This window comes from Rhinoraja longicauda, chromosome 5 (assembly GCF_053455715.1).
Source record: "Rhinoraja longicauda isolate Sanriku21f chromosome 5, sRhiLon1.1, whole genome shotgun sequence".
NCBI lineage: Eukaryota > Metazoa > Chordata > Chondrichthyes > Rajiformes > Arhynchobatidae > Rhinoraja > Rhinoraja longicauda.
Genome location: NC_135957.1, coordinates 1,997,694 through 2,021,533, shown reverse-complemented (window position 1 = coordinate 2,021,533; position 23,840 = coordinate 1,997,694). Strand labels below are relative to the sequence as shown.

Genomic DNA, 23,840 nt, shown 5'->3' with positions numbered 1-23,840 from the left:
GGAAAGAAGGAGAGAAGTGAGGGAGAGAAGGAGGGAGTGGAAAGAGGAGAGAGAGGATAGAGAGAGGGGAGAGGAAAAGGGAGTGAGAAGACAGAGGACATAGAGTGAGTGAAAGGGAGGAGGGAGGAGAGTGAAAGAAATTGAGGGAGAGAGGGAAGAGTGAGGAGGAAGGAGAGTGGGAAAGGGGAGAGAGGAGGGAGGAGAGAGAGAGAGTGAGTGAAAGGAGAGGGAGGGAGTGAGTGAAAAAAGAGTGAGTGGAGGAAGAAGAGTGGGAAGTGAGAGGAGAAAGAGAGAGGGAGGGAGGAGAGAGTGAGCGAGTGAAAGAAACGGAGGGAAAGAGTGAGGGAGAGGGGGAGTGAGGGAGGGAATGACGGAAGTGTGAGGGAGGAGAGAGATAGAGGGGGAGGAGTTGCTGAGAAAGGAGAGGGAGCAGAGGGCAAATAGAGGGAGGGGAGCAGGTGAAGGTTGCAATGGTGTGAGAGGGAGGAGGGCAAGAGAGTGCGAGGCAGAGGGAAAAGGAGTGTGAGGCCTGTGAGTGAGATACACACGAGTGGGGGAGGAGTAAAGGGAACAGTGCAGGCAGAGGTTTGTGGGAAAGTGGTGTGCCGAAGGGCCTGAGAGTGAAGAGGAAGGAGCAAAGCGACTGCAGTCAAACCCTACGCAGAGTGAGGTAAGGAGCACGACGACCCTGATATCTTAGCAGACGTGTTCATAAAAGAATGGGGAGGGAAATTGGTCCATTTCCCCGTCTGTGAAGTGTTATCTGTTTAATTGGAATAGAGAAGTATGCATTTGTAATGCGTATTTTCACAATTCCCAATGTGTTTAATGTCCAACTAATGACAAAGTGTGCAGGAAAGAACTGCAGATGCTGGTTTTAAATTGGTGATAGACACAAGATCCTGGAGTAACTCAGCGGGACAGGCAGCATCTCTGGAGAGAAGGAATGGGTGACGTTTTGGGTCGAGACCCTTCCTCAGACTGATGTCAGGGGGGGGCGGGACTGAGTTAGAATGTAGTCAGAGACAGGAAGACTGGTGGGAGAACTGGGAAGGGGGAGGGGATGGAGAGAGAGGGAAGCAAGGGCTATCTGAAGTTAGAGAAGTCAAACTACCCAAGTAAACTACCCAAGCAAAATATGAGGTGCCTGTTCGTCCAATTTGCGCTGGGCCTCACTCTGACAATGGAGTCTCGGAGGGAACGGTCTCTGTGGAAAGCAGAAAGGGGTGGAGATGGGGAGATGTGGGCAGTCGTGGGATCCCGTTGGAGGTGGCGAAAATGGTGGGGAATTATGTGTTGTATGCGACGGCTGATGGGGTGGAAGATGAGGACAAGGGGGACTCTGTCCAAGTAATGACTTTTATATGAAAATAACTGCAGATGCTGGTACAAATCGAAGTCATTACTTCACAAAATGCTGGAGTAACTCAGCAGGTCAGGCAGCATCTCAGGAGAGAAGGAATGGGTGACGTTTCGGGTCGAGACCCTTCAGACTGAAGAAGGGTCTCGACCCGAAACGTCACCCATTCCTTCTCTCCTGAGATGCTGCCTGACCTGCTGAGTTACTCCAGCATTTTGTGAAGTAATGACTTTGATGTAACGTAGAAAATAGAGAAGTAATTTGGACAATAATCTTAAATAGCATTACAATATTGAAATGCAGATGCCAGGTTTTCAAAAAAATACAACAGTGCTAAAGCGGTCCTGGCCTCACACCGACCTAATTAGGGACCTTTGAACTATCTTTAATCGGACTTTATCTTGCACTAATTGTTGTATCCTTTATCTGCACACGATGGACGACTTGATTGTAATCATTGATTACTACAGGTGTCCGAGGTTATGGGGAGAAGGCAGGAGAATGGGTTATGAGGGAGAGATAGATCAGCTATGATTGAATGGCAGAGTAGACTCGATGGGACGAATGGCCTGATTCTGCTACTATCACTTATGATCTTATGATCGTTTTATAGTCTTTGACTGGATAGCACGTTACAAAAGAAAAACTTGACAACGTACCTCGGTAGACGTGACCATAATAATAAACTAAACTAAACTAAATCAGGCAGTATATCTGGAGAACATGGATGGGTGAAGTTTCGGGTCGGGACCCTTCTTCGGACTGAAGAAGGGTCCCAACCTGAAACGCCGCCCATCCATGTTCTCCAGAGATGCTGCCTGACCTGCTGAGTTACTCCAGCACTCTGTGAAACGTCACCCATCCATGTTCTCCAGAGATGTTGCCTGACCCGCTGAGTTACTCCAGCACTCTGTGAAATGTCACCCATCCATGTTCTCCAGAGATGCTGCCTAACCCGCTGAGTTACTCCAGCACTCTGAAACGTCACCCATCCATGTTCTCCAGAGATGCTGCCTGACCTGCTGAGTTACTCCTGCACTTTGCAATAGTAACCTGATTTTAATCATTTCAATTGAGGAAATATTTGTCAAGTGCATCAGGGCTAGATGCAACAATGTTCTCTACAATAGAGCACCAAATCTTCTAGATCCAATCGAGAGAGAAGATGGAGACTTGATTTAATGTCCCAGCCAAAAGACAAAACAAGACAATGACTTCCTCAGCACTACACTAAAGGACCTGTCTACACTGAAATCTCTTGCATCTGAAGAAGGATCCTCACCCGAAACATCATCTGTCCAGGTTGACCAGAGATGCTGCCTGATCTGCTAAGCTACTCCAGTGGGGAGAACGTACAAACTCCGTACAGACGGCGACCGTAGCCAGCATCAAACCGGGGTCTCTGGCACTTTATGCACTATGAGGCAGCAACTCGACCGTTGCGCCACCGTGTCGCCCAAAGTCTTGTATTCAATTCCCCAGACACCGGAGGCAAGCACACCACACGCCTTCCACTACCTGCTTGTGCTGCCTCTTTCATGGAGCTCAGGACTTGAATGCCAAGATCCCCGTGTACAACAATGGTGTTGCTCGAGAGATAAAAGATTCGTCTGAAGAAGTGCCACTGGGTTTTTTGCTGCTACCTGTAAGCTTCATTCAAAGACGTACAGTTTTGTAGGTTAATTGCCTTGGTAAATGGTTTTTTTAATTGTCCCTAGTGGGTGTAGGATAGTGTTAATGTGCGAGAATCGCTGGTGGACACGGACCTGGTGGGGCGACGGGCCTGTTTCCACGCTGTATCTCTAAACTAAACTGTCTAAAGAGAAACTGGAAGAAAACCCAGCACAGGTTCGCTGGGATTAATGTCCACCATCTGGCACAATTCCAATTGTCCCATTCCCCTAGATTCTCTTCTCGCACTCTTAAGAGGAGCCAGCTCTCTCACTCCTTCTGTCAAACTACACATCTTGTGTGTATCTCTTGAATATTTCCATATAGTTCCATATGTAGCCCACGTGCCGTGTGACCTTTGAGGCCTTTCACTGCCTGCTTGTTCTTTGGTTCGTGCAGATGAATGTGACCTGGTTCACTGCAGCGGCAAAGGCCCTCCTCACTCTTTGTGCCGCACTCTTCCAGCTCCTTCCCGTGAATCGTGCTGACTCACAAAGAAGTCTTGAAGATCTTTACATCGGCGAAACCAAAACGCAGGCTCGCCGATCGTTTCCCTCAACACCTTTGCTCGGTCCGCCTTAACCAACCTGATCTCCCGGTGGCTGAGCACTTCAACTCCCCCCTCCCACTCCCAGTCTGACCTTCTGTCATGGACCTCCTCCAGTGCCATAGTGAGGCCCACCACAAATTGGAGGAACAACCTCATATTTCGCTTGGGCAGCTTGCAGCCCAGTGGTATGAACATTGACTTCTCCAACTTTAGATAGTGCCTCTGTCCTCTCTTCCCCTCCCCCTTCCTAGTTCTCCCTCTATCTTCTGTCTCTACCTATATCCTTCCTTTGTCTCGCCCCCCTGACATCAGTCTGAAGAAGGGTCTCGACCCGAAACGTCACCCATTCCTTCTCTCCCGAGATGCTGCCTGACCTGCTGAGTTACTCTAGCATTTTGAGAATAAAGTGCAAGTAGATCTGTGCCGGTTCACTGTGCGATGTGACCATCCGGGATGAGGTGTTTCACACTAGGGCTTCCGAGATGTCCTCGTTCTTCAGGAAACGGGGCTTCCCCTCCTCCATTATAGATGAGGCACTCACTAGGGTCTCTTCTACATCCCGCAGCTCGCTCTTGCTCCCCCTCCCCCCACTCGCAACAAGGACAGAATCCCCCTCGTTCTCACCTTCCACCCCATCAGCCAGCGGATCCAACATATCATCCACCAACATTTCCGTCACCTACAACGGGACCCCACCACTCGCCACATCTTCCCATCCCCTCCCCTCTCTGCGTTCCGCAGAGACCGTTCCCTCCGTAACGCCCTGGTCCACTCGTCCCTTCCCACCCAAACCACCCCAACCCCGGGCACTTTCCCCTGCAACCGCACGAGATGCAACACCTGTCCCTTTACCTCCCCCCTCAACTCCATCCAAGGACCCAAACAGTCTTTCCAGGTGAGACAAAGGTTCACCTGCACCTCCTCCAACCTCATCTATTGCATCCGCTGCTCTAGATGTCAACTTATTTACATCGGCGAAACCAAGCGCAGGCTCGGCGATCGCTTCGCTGAACACCTGCGCTCCGGTCCGCATTAACCAAACTGATCTCCCGGTGGCCGAGCACTTCAACTCCCCCTCCCATTTCCCAGTCTGACCTTTCTGTCATGGGCCTCCTCCATAGTGAGGCCCACCGGAAATTGGAGGAACAGCACCTCATATTTCGCCCGGGCAGTTTGCAGCCCAGTGGTTTGAACATCGACTTCTCCAACTTTAGATAGTTCCTCTGTCCCTCCCTTCCCCTCCTCCTTCCCAGATCTCCCTCTATCTTCCTGTCTCCACCTATATCCTTCCTTTGTCCCGCCCCCCTGACATCAGTCTGAAGAAGGGTCTCGACCCGAAACGTCACCCATTCCTTCTCTCCTGAGATGCCGCCTGACCTGCTGAGTTACTCCAGCATTTTGTGAAATAAATACCTTCGAAGATCTTTCTCTCAATCATTTCATACACTTCCATCGATTCTGCCCTCATCGTAGATCCTGGTTGGGGCGGCACTGTGGCGCAGCGGTAGAGTTGCTGCCCTACAGTGCCAGAGGCCCCGGTTTTGATCCTGACCACAGGTGCTGTCTGTACTGAGCTTGTACGTTCTCTCTGTGACCACATAGGTATCCTCAGGGAGCTTCCGGTTCCTCCCAAATCCCAAAGACGTGTGGGTTTGTAGATTATTTGGCTTCTGTAAAGTGTCCCTCGTGAGTAGGATAGAACTAGTACGGCTGATTGCTGGTCGGCGTTGTCAGTGGGCTGAAGGGCTTGTTTCCATGCTGTATCTCTAAAACTAAACCGAAAACTAACTTCCAACTTTCCAAAGAAAACAATGCACATCTATCCAAACTCTCCCTCTAGCTAAAACCCTAGAGTACCATTCTCGTACATGTACCATTCTCGTACACCTCCTCTACACCATCTCCAAAGCCTCATCTCTCCTGTAATGGGGCGGCCAGAGCAGTACACAATACTCCAAATGTGGCCTAACCAAAGTCCTACAGAGATGCACCGTGACTTCCTGACGCTTACACTCAATGCCCCTCGCAATGCCAGATGAAACTAGTGCAGATGGGACATGTTGGCTGGTGTGGGCAAGTTGGGCCGAAGGGCCTGTTTCCACACTGTATCACTCTGACTCTAAAGTCCCCAAAGTGAATTTGAGATCAAAGATGGTGTGCAGATTAAATTGATCCTGAACTGTAAAAATGCACTGTTAGTGCAAAATGACTTTGGTATTCCCTCTGACAATATTAGACTTGAAAAATCAGTGTTGTTTTCAGTTCCATTCATTTCAATACCAAAGGAAGACACAAAATGCTGGAGTAACTCAGCGGCTCAGCAGCATCTCGGGAGAGAAGGAACGGGTGACGTTTCGGGTCGAGACCCTTCTTCAGACCATTTCAATACCATCTATCCAACTTGAACGTTGTCCCTTCTAGAGATGGGCCACCTTTTTTCTTGCTCCTTCTGCAGACGGGTCCTCTTGCTAACACAAGTATTGATAACACAAGTTTACCTTACATCTACAGAGTGTGGACAGCTTGATTGTAAACATGTATAGTCTTTTTGCTAACTGGATAGCACACAACAAAAAAGCTTTTCACTGTTCCTTGGTACACGTGACAATAAACTCAAATAAAAGTAAATAGGGGCTATTTTTGTCCCATGTCCTTGATTCCATTTTACAGCACTGACAAAACTGTAAAAGCAATGCAAACATGAATTTTTCCTCTCTGCGGATACAGTAGATGAGGTTGGAGGACGTGCAAGTGAACCTCTGCTTCACCTGATAAGACTGTTTTAGGTCTTTGCATTGTGTGGCCTATGAGAACGCTAACTAGGAAGTGACACGAGGTTCTGCGGATAATGTTTTACAAAATTAGATTCAACATGCTGGAGTAACTCAGCGGGTCAGGCAGTTTCCCTGAAGAACATGGATGGGCGACGTTTCTGGTCGGGACCCTGCAGACCGAAGGAGTGGTGTTTCCCTCCCCCTACCATTCCAACTCCACATCAGACCGGTTCCACCAAGATCCAGGACAGAATGCCATAGGAGGGCCTTCTTCCCTGTGGCTATCAAACTGTACTACTCCTGGGCGGTCACGGTGGCGCAGCGGTAGAGTTGCTGCCTTACAGCGAATGCAGCGCCGGAGACCCGGGTTCCATCCCCACTATGGGTGCTGTCTGTACGGAGTTTGTACGTTCTCCCCGTGACCTGCGTGGGTTTTCTCCAAGATCTTCAGTTTCCTCCCACACTCCAAAGACGTGCAGGTTTGTAGGTTAATTGGCTTGGTAAATGTAAAAATTGTCCCTAGTGGGGAGAGGATGGTGTTAATGTGTGGGGATCGCTGGTAGGCACGGACCCGGTGGGCCGAAGGGCCTGTTTCCACGTTGTATCTCTAAACTAAACTCCCCCTTCTGTCGTGGAGTGGACTGACTCCCCTCCTCCCCCCACCCCCAATTTGTGCACATCCTCAATCCTTTCCACTGGTCACTTTAATTTCACGTTTCATGTATTTTTATGATTGTTGGCAGATCAATTTCCCTCTGGGGATAAATAAAGTTCTATCGTATCATATCATTTGGATGAGTTCCTGACCTCCTCCGGCATTGTTGGATGGACAATCTATATCAGACTAGTCTCACAAAAGGGGGGTGCTTGGTTCCATTCAGCACGTGACTATAGTTTAGTTTATTGCCACATGTCCGAGGTACAGTGAAACAAAACGTGTTGCATGTTAGCCAGTCAGCGGAAAGACTACATGATTACGGTAGCGCAGCGGTAGAGTTGCTGCTTTACAGCGAATGCAGCGCCGGAGACTCAGGTTCGATCCTGACTACGGGTGCTGCACTGTAAGGAGTTTGTACGTTCTCCCCGTGACCTGCGTGGGTTTTCTCCGAGATCTTCGGTTTCCTTCCACACTCCAAAGACGTACAGGTATGTAGGTTAATTGGCTGGGTAAATGTAAAAATTGTCCCTAGTGGGTGTAGGATAGTGTTAATGTACGGGGATCGCTGGGCGGCACGGACTTGGTGGGCTGAAAAGGCCTGTTTCCGGCTGTATATATATGATGATATGATATGATATGATTACAATCGAGCTGTCGACAGTGTACTTGTACAACATTAAGTGAATAACACACAGTGTAAGATTTGTGTCAATCTTTGGTATAAATCAGCACCTGCAGTTCCTTGTCTCTATTTTTTGCACTGCAATGCTGAGGACCAACCTGATCTCCCGGTGGCTGAGCACTTCAACTCCCCCTCCCACTCTGACCTTTCTGTCATGGGCCTCCTCCAGTGCCATAGTGAGGCCTACCGGAAATTGGAGGAACAGCACCTCATATTTCGCCTGGGCAGCTTGCAGCCCAGCGGTATGAACATTGACTTCTCCAACTTTAGATAGTTCCTCTGTCCCTCTCTTCCCCTCACTCTTCCCAGATCTCCCTCTATCTTCCTGTCTCCATCTATATCCTTCCTTTGTCCCGCCCCCCTGACATCAGTCTGAAAGAGAGTCTCGACCCGAAACGTCACCCATTCCTTCTCTCCTGAGATGCTGCCTGACCTGCTGAGTTACTCCAGCATTTTGTGAAATAAATACCTTCGATTTGTACCAGCATCTGCAGTTATTTTCTTACACTATATTCTGGACTCGGTACAGTGCATTCAGAAAGTATTCAGATCCTTATTATTTTGCAAAAATTTCTAAACACCTGTTTTCGCCTTTTTTTATTATGGGGTATTGTGTGTAGATTGATGATTTTAAAAAAAGAATTTAATGCATTTTAAAATAAGGCTGTAACGTAACAAAATGTGGAAAAAGGGAATACTTTCTGAATGCACTGTATCTTCCCCATTGCTCTATCTATTGTACTTGAGTTTGGCTTGCATTTATTTAAGCATAGTATTATGTGTAGGAAGGAACTACAGATACTGGTTTAAACCAAAGATAGACTAAAAGAGCTGGAGTAACTCAGAAGCAATGGGTGACGATTCGGGTTGAGACCCTTCTTCAGACCCTCCTTCTGAAGAAGGGTCTCGATCCGAAACGTCACCCATTCCTTCTCTCCAGAGATGCTGCCTGTCCCGCTGAGTTAGGCCAGCATTTTCTGTCTATTTATGTATGGCATTATCTGATTTGGTTAATTGGCTTTTGTAAATTGTTCCTCGTGTGTAGGATAGAATTAGTGTACGGGTGATAGACACAAAATGCTGGAGTAACTCAGCGGGCCAGGCAGCATCTCTGGATAGAAGGAATGGGTGACGTTTCGGGTCAAGACCCTTCTTCAGTTTGAGTCGGGGTGAGGGAGACAGAGATAAGGAATGTAAGGAGTGAAAACGAGACATCAAAGGGGACGTAGCTCAAGGAAAATGTAGAATTGGTCATTGTTAGCTAGGGGAAGGTGACAACGAAGCATACGAAGATAAAAATGTAATCGGGACAGTCAGACTGGTCGGAGAACTAGGGTGGGGGAGAGATGGAGAGAGAGGGAAAGCAAGGGTTACTTGAAGTTATGTTATATAATGTATAAGAAAATAACTGCAGATGCTGGTACAAATCGAAGATATTTATTCACAAAATGCTGGAGTAACTCAGCAGGTCAGGCAGCATCTCAGGAGAGAAGGAATGGGTGACGTTTCGGGTCGAGACCCTTCTTCAGACTGATGTCAGGGGGGCGGGACAAAGGAAGGATATAGGTGGAGACAGGAAGATAGAGGGAGATCTGGGAAGGGGGTGGGGAAGAGAGGGACAGAGGAACTATCTAAAGTTGGAGAAGTCAATGTTCATACCTCTGGGCTTCAAGCTGCCCAGGCGAAATATGAGGTGCTGTTCCTCCAATTTCCAGTGGGACTCACTATGGCACTGGAGGAGGCCCATGACAGAAAGGTCAGACTGGGAGTGGGAGGGGGAGTTGAAGTGCTCAGCCACCGGGAGATCAGATTGGTCAACGTGGACTGAACGCAGGTGTTGAGCGAAGCGATCGCCGACTTGAAGTTATGTGGTTGAAGTCTATATTCATACCGCTGGGGTGTAAGCCTCCCAAGCAAAATATGAGGAGGTGTTCCTCCAATTTGCGCTGGGCCTCACTCTGACAATGGAGGAGGCCCAGGACAGAAAGGTCAGTGTGGGAATGGGAGGGGGAGTTAAAGTGTTGAGCAACCGGGGGATCAGGTAGGTTTAGGCGGACTGAGCGGAGGTGTTCTGCGGCACTTAACTACAAGCAATACTTTACTTAACTACAAGTAACCCTTGCTTTCCCTCTCTCTCCATCCCTCCCCCACCCTAGTTCTCCGACCAGTCTGACTGTCCCCTGATTACATTTTTATCTTTGCATGCTTCGTTGTCAAGAAAAGTAGTCCACTGTGTGTTTGGCATGTTTGACAATAAAAGCACCATTGAACCATTCTTCAAAATGTATTTATAAGACAATAACTGCAGATGCTGGTACAAATCGAAGGTATTTATTCACAAAATGCTGGAGTAACTCAGCAGGTCAGGCAGCATCTCAGGAGAGAGGGAGTGGGTGACGTTTCGGGTCGAGACGTCACCCATTCCCTCTCTCCTGAGATGCTGCTAACCTGCTGAGTTACTCCAGCATTTTGTTATTCAAAATGTATTTAATCGCCGCATATTTATGAGAGACTTTGTTCCGTTTCTGTTTACTAAGCAGTGTGTGTTGCTTGCATTTTTGGGGAAGCCGACTATGATAGGTGACTAAAGCTGACAGCAGGAGGCAATTGAGTGATCACAGTAGACACGGTTATTAACCTCATACTTGGATGCGTTACTTCAACTGCATGTTCCAGTCAGCCCCGCTAATCTTGTCGGTCACTCTCGCCAGCCCGCTCTCTGGATGAGGCTGCTGTGGATTGAACCAACATTATTCTAGACATGTCAATCAGAACAGGTGCCCTTTCAGAGTTTAGTGATAATTCCTTACGAGTCTTCAAAGGCACTCTGCTCCGTGACTCTTGTCAAACCAAGATGTGAAAATCGTACCTGCGTTTCCAACGCTGTGGGAGATTATAAATTTAATTCTCAAACGTGGTCTTTTATGCCAGGAATTCAAGTCGAGATTAACTGTGAAGGGATTAGTTTTTGATCACCTGGGAGTATATGTATTGAGCTGCATCATTCCTTTATCTCCAAAGCCCAGTTTTACATTGCTTGTATTTGAAAACGTTCTCCCCAGGGTGTCAGTATTTGCCATTTTGCTTTGTTCGTCAGAGTACCTCATGGTGTGAACATTCATTTATTTCTCTAATATCAAGTAACTCCTGCATTTCTTCACCCCCCCCCCCCCCACCTCACCCTTGTCGTCCTGCCAGTTCACATCCCTGTCTCCTTCTCGTTAGCACATCCAGGCATGTGGATTTTCTGTGGATTTATAGACAATAGGTGCAGGAGGAGGCCATTCGGCCCTTCGAGCCAGCACTGCCATTCACTGTGATCATGGCTGATCATTCTCAATCAGTACCCCGTTCCTGCCTTCTCCCCATACCCCCTGACTCCGCTATCCTTAAGAGCTCTATCTAGCTCTCTCTTGAATGCATTCAGAGAATTGGCCTCCACTGCCTTCTGAGGCAGAGAATTCCACAGATTGACAACTCTAGGGAGCAGAGGCCATTGACAAATGTCCTCTACCTCACTCGGTTGTTGGCGGTTCTTTGGAGATCTCCCCAGTTGAGCCCACTCCCACACATTTCTGCCTGGACACCTCTTCTCCAGCTGTTCCTGGGGCGACCTCTATTCATTTTGCTTGGGTTTCAATATCAGAGCTTGCCGGGTGATGTTTGTGGCAGGTATTCTGAGGGTGAGTCCACTCCAACTCCAGTTTCTCTTTCGGGTTTGTAAGTCAATGGGATCTTGGTTTGTTCTTTTCCACAGGTCCGCATTGCTTACTTTGTCTCTCCTCTAGATGTTTAGTAGTCTCCTGAGGCAGGTGTTAATGGATGTTTGCAGCCTGTTTGTTGCGTGTTTTGTTGTTTTCCATGTCTCTGATCCATACAGCATCACCTGCTTCACATTTGAGTTAAAGGTGCGTATTTTGGAGGAACAGCACCTCATATTTCGCTTGGGTAGCTTACAACCCAACGGTATGAATGTTGAATTCTCTCATTTTAGGTAACTAATACAAACACTCCCCTCTCCCTCACTCCACTATAGTAATTGAACCAGTTCTGCAGTTCAAAACGATGTATCCCTCTTGGGATCACACCATCCCTAAATAATAACCTGCCTATCAGGGAACCTCCCTGCCTGAGGTCATCTAGTGTAAGAAAATAACTGCAGATGCTGGTACAAATCGAAGGTATTTATTTCACAAAATGCTGGAGTAACTCAGCAGGTCAGGCAGCATCTCAGGAGAGAAGGAATGGGTGACGTTTTGGGTCGAGACCCTTCTTCAGACTGATGTCAGGGGGGAGCGGGACAAAGGAAGGATATAGGTGGAGACAGGAAGACAGAGGAACTGGGAAGGGGGAGGAGGAGAGAGGGATAGAGGAACTATCTAAAGTTGGAGAAGTCAATGTTCATACCGCTGGGCTGCAAGCTGCCCAAGCGAAATATGAGGTGCTGTTCCTCCAATTTCCGGTGGGCCTCACTATGGCACTGGAGGCGGCCCATGACAGAAAGGTCAGACTGGGAGTGGGAGGGGGAGATGAAGTGCTCAGCCACCGGGAGATCAGGTTGGTTAAGGCGACTGAGCGAAGGTGTTGAGGGAAACGATCGCCGAGCCTGTGTTGCCTGCTGTCATCTGTTGCCAGTCCTAATTTGTCCTGGATTTTTCTTGCATCCAGTTTCTCTCTCCTTATAATCAGTCTGAAGAAGGGGCCCGGCCCAAAACATCACCCATCCATGTTCTCCAGAGATGCTGCCTGACCCGCTGAGTTATTCCAGCACTTTGTGAAACGTCACCCATCCATGTTCTCCAGAGATGCTGCCTGACCCGCTGAGTTACTCCAGCACTCTGTGAAACGTCACCCATCCATGTTCTCCAGAGATGGAACCAACCTATTGATGTTAATGGGTAGCATGGTGTTGCAGCGGTAGAGTTGCTGCCTCACAGGGCCAGATGACCAGGGTTTCATCCTGTCTATGGGTGCTGTGTGTATGGAGTTAGTACCTTCTCCCCCCGACCGCGTGGGTTTTCTCCATGATCTTCGGTTTCCTCCAGAGCAGAGGGATCTAGGAGTAGACAATAGACAATAGACAATAGGTGCAGGAGTAGGCCATTCGTCCCTTTGAGCCAGCACCGCCATTCAATGCGATCACGCCATTCAATGTGAGTACAGGCGCATGGTTCCTTGAAGGTCGAGTCACAGGTAGATAAGGTGGGCAAAAAGACGTTTGGCACTTTGGCCTTCATCAGTCAGTGTATTGAGCATAGAAGTAGGGAGCTCATGTTGCAGTTGTATAGGATGTAGGTGAGATCACATTTAGAATATTGTGTAGAACATATATATATATATATATATATATATATATATATACTAGACCAAGTGGACCTGTTGGGCCCAAACCTCTCCTGCATTGGTGCAGCTCCCTGTCCTCCCCTCTCTCCTCAACCCCCCCTCCCTCCCCTCTCCCTTCTCCCCCACTCCCCCCACCCCTCCCCTTCTTTTAAACTTTAAAATGTGAATAACTTTTAAAATATAACACCGATTTCAATAAAACTACTTGCAATATCACTAAAGTGACAATGGTGAGTAAGGTGGGCCTAAAATTGTCACGCTGTCGTGTACCGTTTTGGCTGAAGTTCAGTCACAAACAAGATAACAAATGAGAGTTTTAGTATATAGATATATAGTCAATTATAGTTTGACTTCTCTAACTTCAAGTAGTCCCTGCTTCCCCTCTCTATCCCCTCCCCCTTCCCAGTTCTCCCATTAGTCTTCCTGTCTCCGACTACATCCTATCTTTGTCCCGCCCCCTCCCCTGACATCAGTCTGAGGAAGGGTCTCGACCAGAAACGTCACCCATTCCTTCTCTCCCGAGATGCTGCCTGACCCACTGAGTTGCTCCAACATTTTATGTCTACCTTTAGAATATTGTGTTCAGTTCTGGGCACCACGTTCCAGGAAAAATATTGTCAAGCCTGAACGGGTTCAGAAAAGATTTATGAGGATGTTGCCAGGACCTTCGAGCCAGCACCGCTATTCAATATGATCATGGCTGATCATCTAAAATCAGTACCCCATTCCTGCTTTTTCCCCATATACCTTGATTCCTTTAGTCCTTGGAGCTAAATCTAGCTCTCTCTTGAAAACATCCAGTGAATCGACCTCCACTGCCTTCTGTGGGTGCGAATTCCACAGATTCACAACTCTCTGGGCGAAGAAGTTTTTCCTCATCTCAGTCCTAAATGGCCTGCCTCTTATTCTTAAAATGCTTCTGAGAATGTATTCTAACAGTACCCAATGCAGTGGAAAAATACAGAACACACTGGTAGAATGCAGAGCACCAAACATGGAGTGGAGATTTACAAGGCACAGCTCAGTTAAGGCTGTATCTGAACTATCAGCAGGGAGTCATTTGTTTTTCAGTGTTTGTTATGCTTGTGCTGATTTGTACGAAACAACTGTTAGCACATGATATTCTTGGATAATGATTGGACAACTGAATGGGGGCGCTGAATTGTGAACGTTTATGTTCTTGGATTTTGTATTAAATATCACTTACTCTGGGGAGCTCTTCGGACTCCTTTTCTAAAAATCTAACCTGGTTTATTTCTTATTTTTGCTACCCCTGCCCTTTTTACAAATACTTTATTCCAAAAACAAAACAAACATACAGAGTGGCAACGTGATCAAATCAAAAGCTGCCCGTATCGGCAGTTTCCAAAAACAACAAATATCAAATTAAAATCCCGCCAACTTTGTCAACAATACAATCGACCTCCCGCCGCGACCAGCGTTCACGGACGGCCTCCAGCGTCCCCTCTCCAGGGACACGCGGGCACAGACGTAACCCCGGAAGAGGGTCGGGCAGCCGACCCCTGTGCGGCCGTCGACTACCCGCTGCCTGGTCCCGCGAGCGGCCATCTGGGCCAGGCCCAGGAGCAGACCGACAGGGAGACTCCCTCCCCCGACCCTCCCCCCTCTGTGCCCAAAAATCAGGAGCCTGATGGAGCCAAAACTTGAGGAGCTAAAATGGAGTCCAAAAATAAAATGGAGCCAAAACCTGAGGAGCAGCCCCTTCAGATACTCGAACAGGGGCTGCAACCTCTCGCACTGTAAATACAAACGGCACATGGTCTCTTCCTCGCCGCGGAAGTGACAGGCGGCAGATGAGTCCATGAACCGGCTCAAGTACCTGTTACAGGCCACAGCCTTATGCAACACTCTCCACCCCAGGTCCCCGATGTAAAGGGGGAGGACCCCCTTATAGAGAGACTTCCACTGGGTACCGCTCCTGCCGTCAGGGGGTAACACGGACCGCCAGAGCATTTTGGGACGGAAGACGAGAGCGAGGAAGTGGAGAGTGTGCAGGAGCAGCCTGTACAATACAGGCCTCTCCGCATCACGGAACGGCACGCTGGGCATCTGGGAAAGGCGGCTCATATTGCATGGGGCCGGCTCTCAATAGACAATAGACAATAGGTGCAGGAGTAGGCCATTCGGCCCATCGAGCCAGCACCGCCATTCAATGTGATCGTGGCTGATCATTCTCAATCAGTACCCAGTTCCTGCCCTCTCCCCATACCCCATGACTCCGCTATCCTTAAGAGCTCTATCTAGCTCTCTCTTGAATGTATTCAGAGAATTGGCCTCCACTGCCCTCTGAGGCAGAGAATTCCACAGATTCACAACTCTCTGACTGAAAAAGTTTTTCCTCATCTCTGTTCTAAATGGCCTACCCCTTATTCTCAAACTGTGGCCCCTTGTTCTGGACTCCCCAAACATTGGGAACATGTTTCCTGCCTCTAATGTGTCCAACCCCTTAATAATCTTATACGTTTCGATAAGATCTCGGGAAGTGACCCGGGCCGTGGGCCCGATGACCAATTCCGACGGAGCGGGGGTAAGCCCAATCGGAATCGCTCCACGCACACGCCTCTCCTCGACACCCACCATGACAGGGTGAGGACCGGCCCCCCTCACAACCACAGCACCCCCCTCCCCCTGAGGAGCAGTGCGCTGGCTGAAGGTGACCAAATTCCTGGCTTTCAGGAGATCGCGGTAAAAGCCAGGCAACTCCCGCCTAGCACGCCGACTTCTTCATGCCCGCTGAACTTCGGACTCCTTGGGAGTTAGACGCTGTGGACCAGAGTAAAGTCCCCTGTGGTGACAATTGAATAAACTTGTTGAATCAAGACCAGTGTATTCGTCTTAGTATATTCTGCTGGAAAATACTGCAGGAAAAAATGTTCCCAATGTTGGGGGAGTCCAGAACCAGGGACCACACTGTCTAAGAATAAAGGGGAGGCCATTTAAAACTGAGGTGAGAAAAAAACGTTTTCACCCAGAGAGTTGTGAATTTGTGGAATTCTCTGCCACAGAGGGCAGTGGAGGCCAATCACTGGATGGATTTAAGAGAGAGTTAGATAGAGCTCTAGGGGCTAGCGGAATCAAGGGATATGGGGAGAATGCAGGCACGGGTTACTGATTGTGGATGATCAGCCATGAGCACAATGAATGGCGGTGCTGGCTCGAAGGGCCAAATGGCCTCCACCTGCATCTATTTTCTATGTTTCTATTTATGTTTCTATATTAACTAAACCAAATCGAGGGAAAAGACTCCAGTTCAACACTTCAGGTTAAACATGTTGGCTCTTTCAGAAATAGTGATTGAGAGTCAGCCCTATCCATCATTTTGTTTACATTCCTGTGAAGTTATGTTTTCCCAGCTACTCTGACTTGGGTGATCACAAAAATTAAAAAGCAATAAAAACCTGTATTTCTATAATACCATTCATGGCTTCAGTCCATTCCAAGAATGATTTAAAGCCGATGGTACTTTTATACTGTAAGAAAATAACTGCAGATGGTGGTACAAATCGAAGGTATTTATTTCACAAAATGCTGGTGTAACTCAGCGGGTCAGGCAGCATCTCAGGAGAGAAGGAATGGGTGACGTTTCGGGTCGAGATCCTTCTTCAGACTGATCAGAGATGCTACCTGACCTGCTGAGTTACTCCAGCATTTTGTGAAATAAATACCTTTGATTTGTACTTTTATACTGAAGATAGGCACAAAATGTTGGAGTAACTCAGCAGGCGGGACAGGCAACATCTCCGGATAGAAGGAATGGATGACTTTTTGGGTCGAGACCCTTCTTCAGACCTCGATCCGAAACGTCACCCCTTCCTTCTCTCCAGAGATGCTGCCTGGCCCGCTGAGTTACTCCAGCATCTTGTGCCTATCTTCGGTGTAAACCAGCATTAGAAGGATGAGAGGAAATCTTATCGAAACGTATAAGATTATTAAGGGGTTGGGCACGTTAGAGGCAGGAAACATGTTCCCAATGTTGGGGGAGTCCAGAACCAGGGGCCACAGTTTAAGAATAAGGGGTAGGCCATTTAGAACTGAGATGAGGAAGAACATTTTCAGTCAGAGAGTTGTGAATCTGTGGAATTCTCTGCCTCAGAAGGCAGTGGAGGCCAATTCTCTGAATGCATTCAAGAGAGAGCTAGATAGAGCTCTTAAGGATAGTGGAGTCAGGGGGTATGGGGAGAAGGCAGGAACGGGGTACTGATTGAGAATGATCAGCCATGATCACATTGAATGGTGGTGCTGGCTCGAAGGGCCGAATGGCCTCCTCCTGCACCTATTGTCTATTATCTGCAGTTCCTTCCTTCACATATTTTTATACTGCTGTCATTATTATGAATAACATGTCCTGGTGTTAATTTGCACTTGGCAATAAGTTCCGAACTGTTTATTGTTGCAAAGAACGACACAGCTCAGGAACAGGCCCTTCGGCCCACGGTATCTGTGCTGACCATTATGCCAACTGAAATTAATCACCTCTGCCTGCACCTGATCCACATGTAAGAGTCAATAGTCTGGTGCATCGAGAAAGAAACAATGGAATTCAGCAGCATAACAGCTCTGTAAACACATGACTCAAAGATAAAACAATAAACCAGAGAAAGTTCAATAAAATAAAAATGATCAATATTGGTATGAAACAAAAGCCCAAAGTCCTAGTGGCTCTTCTTCTTTCGTGTCCTTCATCCATACAATACAATACAATACAACACAATACAATATATCTTCATTGTCATTGTACAGGGGTACAACGAGATTGGGAATGCGCCTCCCATACGATGCAATAAATTAATTAGCTAGTCAGTATTAATTTAAACAACCCAATGAAACAAATTGTAACAGTTTTAAAACAGAATAAAGTGCAAGTAGATCTGTGCCGGTTCACTGTGCGATGTGACCATCCGGCTCAGCAGGACCGGTTCATAGCAGCTATGGCCCTGGGGATGAAGCTGTTCCTGAGTCTGGAGGTGCGGGCGTAGAAGGCCTTGTATCGTCTGCCCGATGGTAGAAGTTCGAACAGACTGTTGCAGGGCTGTGAAGAGTCTTTGTGGATGCTGGTGGCTTTTCTGAGGCATCGTGTGTTGTAGATGCCCTCCAAGGCTGGTAGCTGTGTTCCGATGGTCCTCTGAGCTCTATGGACTACCCGCTGAAGAGCTCTCCTCTCTGCCTCCGTGCAGCTGAGGTACCACACAGGGATGCCATGTGTTAGGATGCTCTCTATGGTGCAGCGGTAGAAGGTTGTCAGCAGCTGTTGGGGCAGACCAGACTTCTTCAGTGTTCTTCAGAGATGCTAGCTGACCTGCTGAGTAACTCCTGCACTTTGTGTCTATATTTTTTGTACACCAGCATCTATCTCCCTTATGTCACTATTCTAATTTCTGTGCATTTTACTCAGCCTCTAAGTTGCCCGAAGCATTAAAATAATCTTCCCTTTCATCTCCACAGATTTCACCGAGGGTATTGCAGCAGTTGTCAGCCGAGAGTGATCCATTAGCCTGCGTTATCAAGGTTTCTTTTGTTAAAGACTGGCCGGTTTATTGATTAACTTCTCTTCCTTGGCTCCAGAAGATCTGTCTGGACAATTGTCAAGCGGCGGTAGTTAACCGACACGCTGCGCGCGTTCAGACTCTGCTTTGCTTAAAGCTGTGACGTGGTGTCGGACTGGGATTAAAGATGATCAAGTACTGGGGTGAGATACCGGTGTCGTCCTCTCAGCCCAGCCGCAGTTCCTTCGACCTGCTGCAGCGGGAGTTCCGGACGGTGGAGATCCAGGACCCTCCTCTGCACCAGCCGTCCGCCGAGCGGCCCCGGGCGGCCACCGTGCTGGACGTGCCGTCAGAGCCCTGCGGCCTGACCCTCCACACCATCCAGCTGATCCAGTACAACCGCAGGCTGCGCGGCCTGGTTGCCGCCGCCCAGGGGCAGGCCCAGGCCCAGGCCCAGGGGCAGCCCCAGGCCGACGGGCTGAAGGCCGAGGAGCCGGAGCCCCTGCCGCCACCCCCCAGCTCCCCCCTGCTGCCCGAGGAGCTACTGCCCCTCGACAGCAAGACGCCAACGTTCCCCTTCCAGCTGAGGCACAGTGACCCAGAGAGCGACTTCTACAGGTGAGTTCTGAAAGACAGAGAGAAGGGCTGCTCATTAGCTTAGCTTAGCTCAATTTAGACAATAGACAATAGACAATAGGTGCAGGAGGAGGACATTCGGCCCTTCGAGCCACCACGGCCATTCAATGTGATCATGGCTGATCATTCCCAATCAGTACCCCGTTCCTGCCTTCTCCCCATACCCCCTGACTCCGCTATCCTTAAGAGCTCTATCTAGCTCTCTCTTGAATGCATTCAGAGAATTGGCCTCCACTGCCTTCTGAGGCAGAGAATTCCACAGATTTACAACTCTCTGACTGAAAAAGTTTTTCCTCATCTCCGTTCTAAATGGCCTACCCCTTATTCTTAAACTGTGGCCCCTGGTTCTGGACTCCCCCAACATTGGGAACATGTTTCCTGCCTCTAACGTGTCCAACCCCTTAATAATCTTACACGTTTCGATAACATACCCTCTCATCCTTCTAAATTCCAGTGTATACAAGCCTAGTCGCTCCAGTCTTTCAACATATGACAGTCCCGGGGAAAAAAGAACTGCAGATGCTGGTTTAAATCGAAAGTAGACACAAAATGCTGGAGTAACTCAGCGGGTCAGGCAGCATCCTAGGAGAGAAGGAATGGGCGACGTTTCATCACCCATTCCTTCTCTCCCGAGATGCTGCCTGACCCGCTGAGTTACTCCAGCATTTTGTGTCTACTTTTGTGTCTACCTTGGCTCAGTTTAGCTCAACTTAGCTCAGTTTACTGAGGTACAGTGGAAAGCCTTTTTGTTCGGCGGGAAGACTGTACGATTACAATCAACCCGTCCACACTGTACAGATGCAGGATAAAAGGAATAACGCTTAGTACAAGGTAACGTCCAGCAAAGTCTGGTTAACGATAGTCTGAGGGTCGTCAATGAGGCAGACGGTAGGTCGGGGGGGGGGCCGCTCTCTAGTTGGTGAGAGGGCGGTTCAGTTGCCCGATAACAGCCTGGGAAGAAACTGTCCCTGAATCTGGAGGTGTGCGTTTTCAAACCTCTGTACTTCTAGCCTGGTGAGAGAGGAGAGAAGAGGGAGTGACCGGGATGAGACAGTCCCTGATTCAAGTGAGGGGAGAGAATATAGGGGAAAGTGAGTGAGGGAGGGAGAGGGAGTTTGTGGAAAAGGGATGAATTAAAAGAAGGAAATAAGGAGAAGATATTGAGGGGGATGGGGGGGGGGGGGGGGGGGGGGGGGAAAGGACAGGATAAATGGTATAATGTTTAGTGCAAGATAAAGTCCGATTAAAGATACAGTAGTTTGAAGGTCTCCAATGAGGTAAATCGGAAGTCAGGGGTTTAGTTTAGAAATACCGCATGGAAACAGTTTGCTAACCATTTTAAACCCGCTTCCCATTCCAACACTGACCTTTCTGCCTCCTCCATTGCCATCGAGCAAACTGGAGGAATAGCACCTCATATTTTTTAGATTTAGAGATACAGCGCAGAAACAGGCCCTTCGGCCCACCGAGTCCGCGCCACCCAGCGATCCCCGCACACTAACACTATCCTACACCCACTAGGGACAATATTTTTACATTTACCCAGTCAATTAACCTACAAACTTGCATGTCTTTGGAGTGTGGGAGGAAACCGAAGATCTCGGAGAAAGCCCAAGCAGGTCACGGGGAGAACGTACAAACAACGTACAGACGGCGCCCGTAGTCGGGATGGAACCCGGGTCTCCGGCGCTGCATTCGCTGCAAGGCAGCAACTCTACCGCTGCGCCAACGTGCCACTGTTCCGCTAGGGTAGCTTACTCGCCAATGATTTGAACATTGAATTGTCCAATTTTGAGTAACTAACCAAACCACAGCCTCCTTTCCCCCTCCTCTTTCTCCTCCAAAACCCACCCCCTCTTTCTTTACCCCCCCCCCCAACCCCTCTCTGACTCTCTTTCCCCCCTCCCCTGTAACCAGGCTGACGTTGCACCTATTTTCCTCCACCTCCACCTGTATCATTGACAAAGGATACACAATTCGCATCTTTTCTATCCTCGAGCTGAACAATTGGCAACTCTTTATCCTCTCGGGGCCCCACACCCGTCTCCTCATCCATGGCCTTTGTATAACAATCTGCCTGTCATATAACTCCCTCGCCTGTGTTCACCCAGGTACCTGCCATGCTCTGTCCTGCCCCTCCTCTCTCCCAACTTTCTTTCCCTCCCTCCCTCCCCCGCCCCCTTGCAATCAGACTGAAGAAGGGTCCCAAACCGAAACATCACCTATCCGTGTTCTCCAGCGATGCCACTTGAACTGTTGAGTTACTTCAGCATTTAGTGTCGATCTTCAGCTTCGATGGAAAATCCTTGCAGCTATGCCTGTTCCTCATAACTCTCACCTGTCCCCACATCCATCAGCATATCTATTGATCCGACCTCCACCACTTTTGTGAGGCAGAAAATCCCAGAGAATCACTGCCCTCAGAGGTAAGACATTTCTTCATGGTTCAGTTTTAAATGATCGCCCCTTTATCTTGCAACAATGTCCCCTTGTTTGTCATTCTCCCACTTGTGGTAATGTCTCAACAGCTCCTCCTCCAAATTCCCTTTGGATCTTGTATATTTGAATAAGACCATCTTGTATCCTTCTAAACTCTAGAGAATACAGGCTCAAATTGACGAGAAAGGATGCTGGTTCATACCAACGGTAGATATAAACTGCCACATTGGCGCAGCGGTAGAGTTGCTGCCTTACAGGGAATGCAGCGCCTGAGACTCGGGTTCCATCCTGACTACGGGCGCCGTCTGTACAGAGTTTGTACGTTCTCCCCGTGACCTGCGTGGGTTTTCTCCGAGATCTTCGGTTTCCTCCCACACTCCAAAGACGTACATGTATGTAGGTTAATTGGCTGGGCAAATGTAAAAATTCCCCCTAGTGTGTGTAGGATAGTGTTAGTGTGCGGGGATCGCTGGGCGGCGCGGACCCGGTGGGCCGAAGGGCCTGTTTCCGCACTGTATCTCTAAATCTAAATCTAAACTGCCGAAGTGACTCAGCAGGTCAGTTGGCATCTCGGGCGAAAAAGGATGGCTGCCGTTTTGGGTCGGGACCCTACTTGGGACTGAATTAAGGGTCCTGACCCGAAATGTCACCCGTCCTTTTTCTCCAGAGATGCTGCCTGACCCACTGAGTTTCTCCAGCACTTTGTGTCCATCTCAAATTGTCTAGCTCCTCTCGATAGGACAGGCCTCTCATCCCAAAAAGCTGGACTATGTGCTGGACCTGTGCACCCACAATCTCCTGCCCTGATCGGTGTGCAGTTGGTGGAGCTACTACTAACCATCACGGTGGCACTGACCAACAGTGGTGTTGGAGTAGATGCTCTCCAAGTTGTGATCATTGGGAAAAAATAATGTTTCAGTCCTTATTAAGGCACTTGAAGCGGAGGTGAATCTTTCAGTGTCATTACAATTTATGTTTCTTTTACACTGACCGCAAATCGACTTTATTGATCCCACCGTAGTTAGGTCAAGTGATTTGTGGGAGCTGGTCTTCTGCTAATGTTAATATACACACAACCCAGTGGTAAATTGGCAGCAGTTTCCAGGGAAGCTGGTTAGGGCCAAACTCAAAGTACTCGGCAGTATATCATAGAAAATAAGTGCAGGAGGAGGCCATTTGGCTCTTCGAGCCAGCACCGCCATTCATTAAGAAAATAACTGCAGATGCTGGTACAAATCGAAGGTATTTATTCACAAAATGCTGGAGTAACTCAGCAGGTCAGGCCGCACCTCAGGAGAGAAGGAATGGGTGAGGTTTCGGGTCGAGCCCCTTCGTCACCCATTCCTTCTCTCCTGAGATGCTGCCTGACCTGCTGAGTTACTCCAGCATTGTGTGAATAAATACCGCCATTCATTATGATCATGGCTGATCATCCACAATCAGTAACCCGTGCCTGCCTTCTCCCCATATCCCTTGATTCCACTAGCCCCTAGAGCTCTCTTTTAAATTCATCCAGTGAATTGGCCTCCACTGCCCTCTGCGGCAGAGAATTCCACAAATTCACAACTCTCTGGGTGAAAAAGCTTTTTCTCATCTCAGTTTTAAATGGCCTCCCCTTTATTCTTAGACTGTGTGGCCCCTGGTTCTGGAATAACCTGCAGATGTTTGGTAATGAACGGCAGTCTCCTCTTGCCCGCAATGGCGGGCGGGACTGTCGTATGTTGAAAGACTGGAGCGACTAGGCTTGTATACACTGGAATTTAGAAGGATGAAAGGGGATCTTATCGAAATGTATAAGATTATTAAGGGGTTGGACACGTTAGAGGCAGGAAACATGTTCCCAATGTTGGGGGAGTCCAGAACCAGGGGCCACAGTTTAAGACTAAGGGGTAGGCCATTTAGAACAGAGATGAGGAAAAACTTTTTTAGTCAGAGAGTTGTAAATCTGTGGAATTCACTGCCTCAGGAGGCAGTGGAGGCCGATTCTCTGAATGCATTCAAGAGAGAGCTAGATAGAGCTCTTAAGGATAGCGGAGTCAGGGGGTATGGGGAGAAGGCAGGAACGGGGTACTGATTGAGAATGATCAGCCAAGATCACATTGAATGGTGGTGCTGGCTCGAAGGGCCGAATGGCCTCCTCCTGCACCTATTGCCTATTGTCTAGTGTCTATTGTTCTACCTGTGACTGCATGGGTTTCCTCCGGGTGCTCCGGTTTCCTCCCA

The 23,840-nt window shown here is 48.5% G+C and overlaps 2 protein-coding genes across 3 annotated transcripts in view; one reads left to right on the top strand and one right to left on the bottom strand.

The window, feature by feature from the left end:
• The window catches only part of slc4a1ap (solute carrier family 4 member 1 adaptor protein), a 209,883-nt gene extending 204,834 nt beyond the window's left edge, over window positions 1-5,049 (bottom strand). Inside the window, exon 1 of the mRNA XM_078399941.1 lies at window positions 4,995-5,049. Within this exon, the coding sequence (XP_078256067.1) occupies window positions 4,995-5,049 (55 nt within the window). The remainder of the gene's footprint in view (window positions 1-4,994) is intronic.
• Window positions 7-23,840, top strand: part of supt7l (SPT7 like, STAGA complex subunit gamma) — a 39,574-nt gene continuing 15,740 nt past the window's right edge. For both annotated transcript variants that reach the window (XM_078398774.1, XM_078398775.1), the window contains exons 1-2: window positions 7-670; window positions 18,502-19,160. In XM_078398774.1, the coding sequence (XP_078254900.1) occupies window positions 18,730-19,160 (431 nt within the window). In that variant the 5' untranslated portion in view covers window positions 7-670; window positions 18,502-18,729. The remainder of the gene's footprint in view (window positions 671-18,501; window positions 19,161-23,840) is intronic.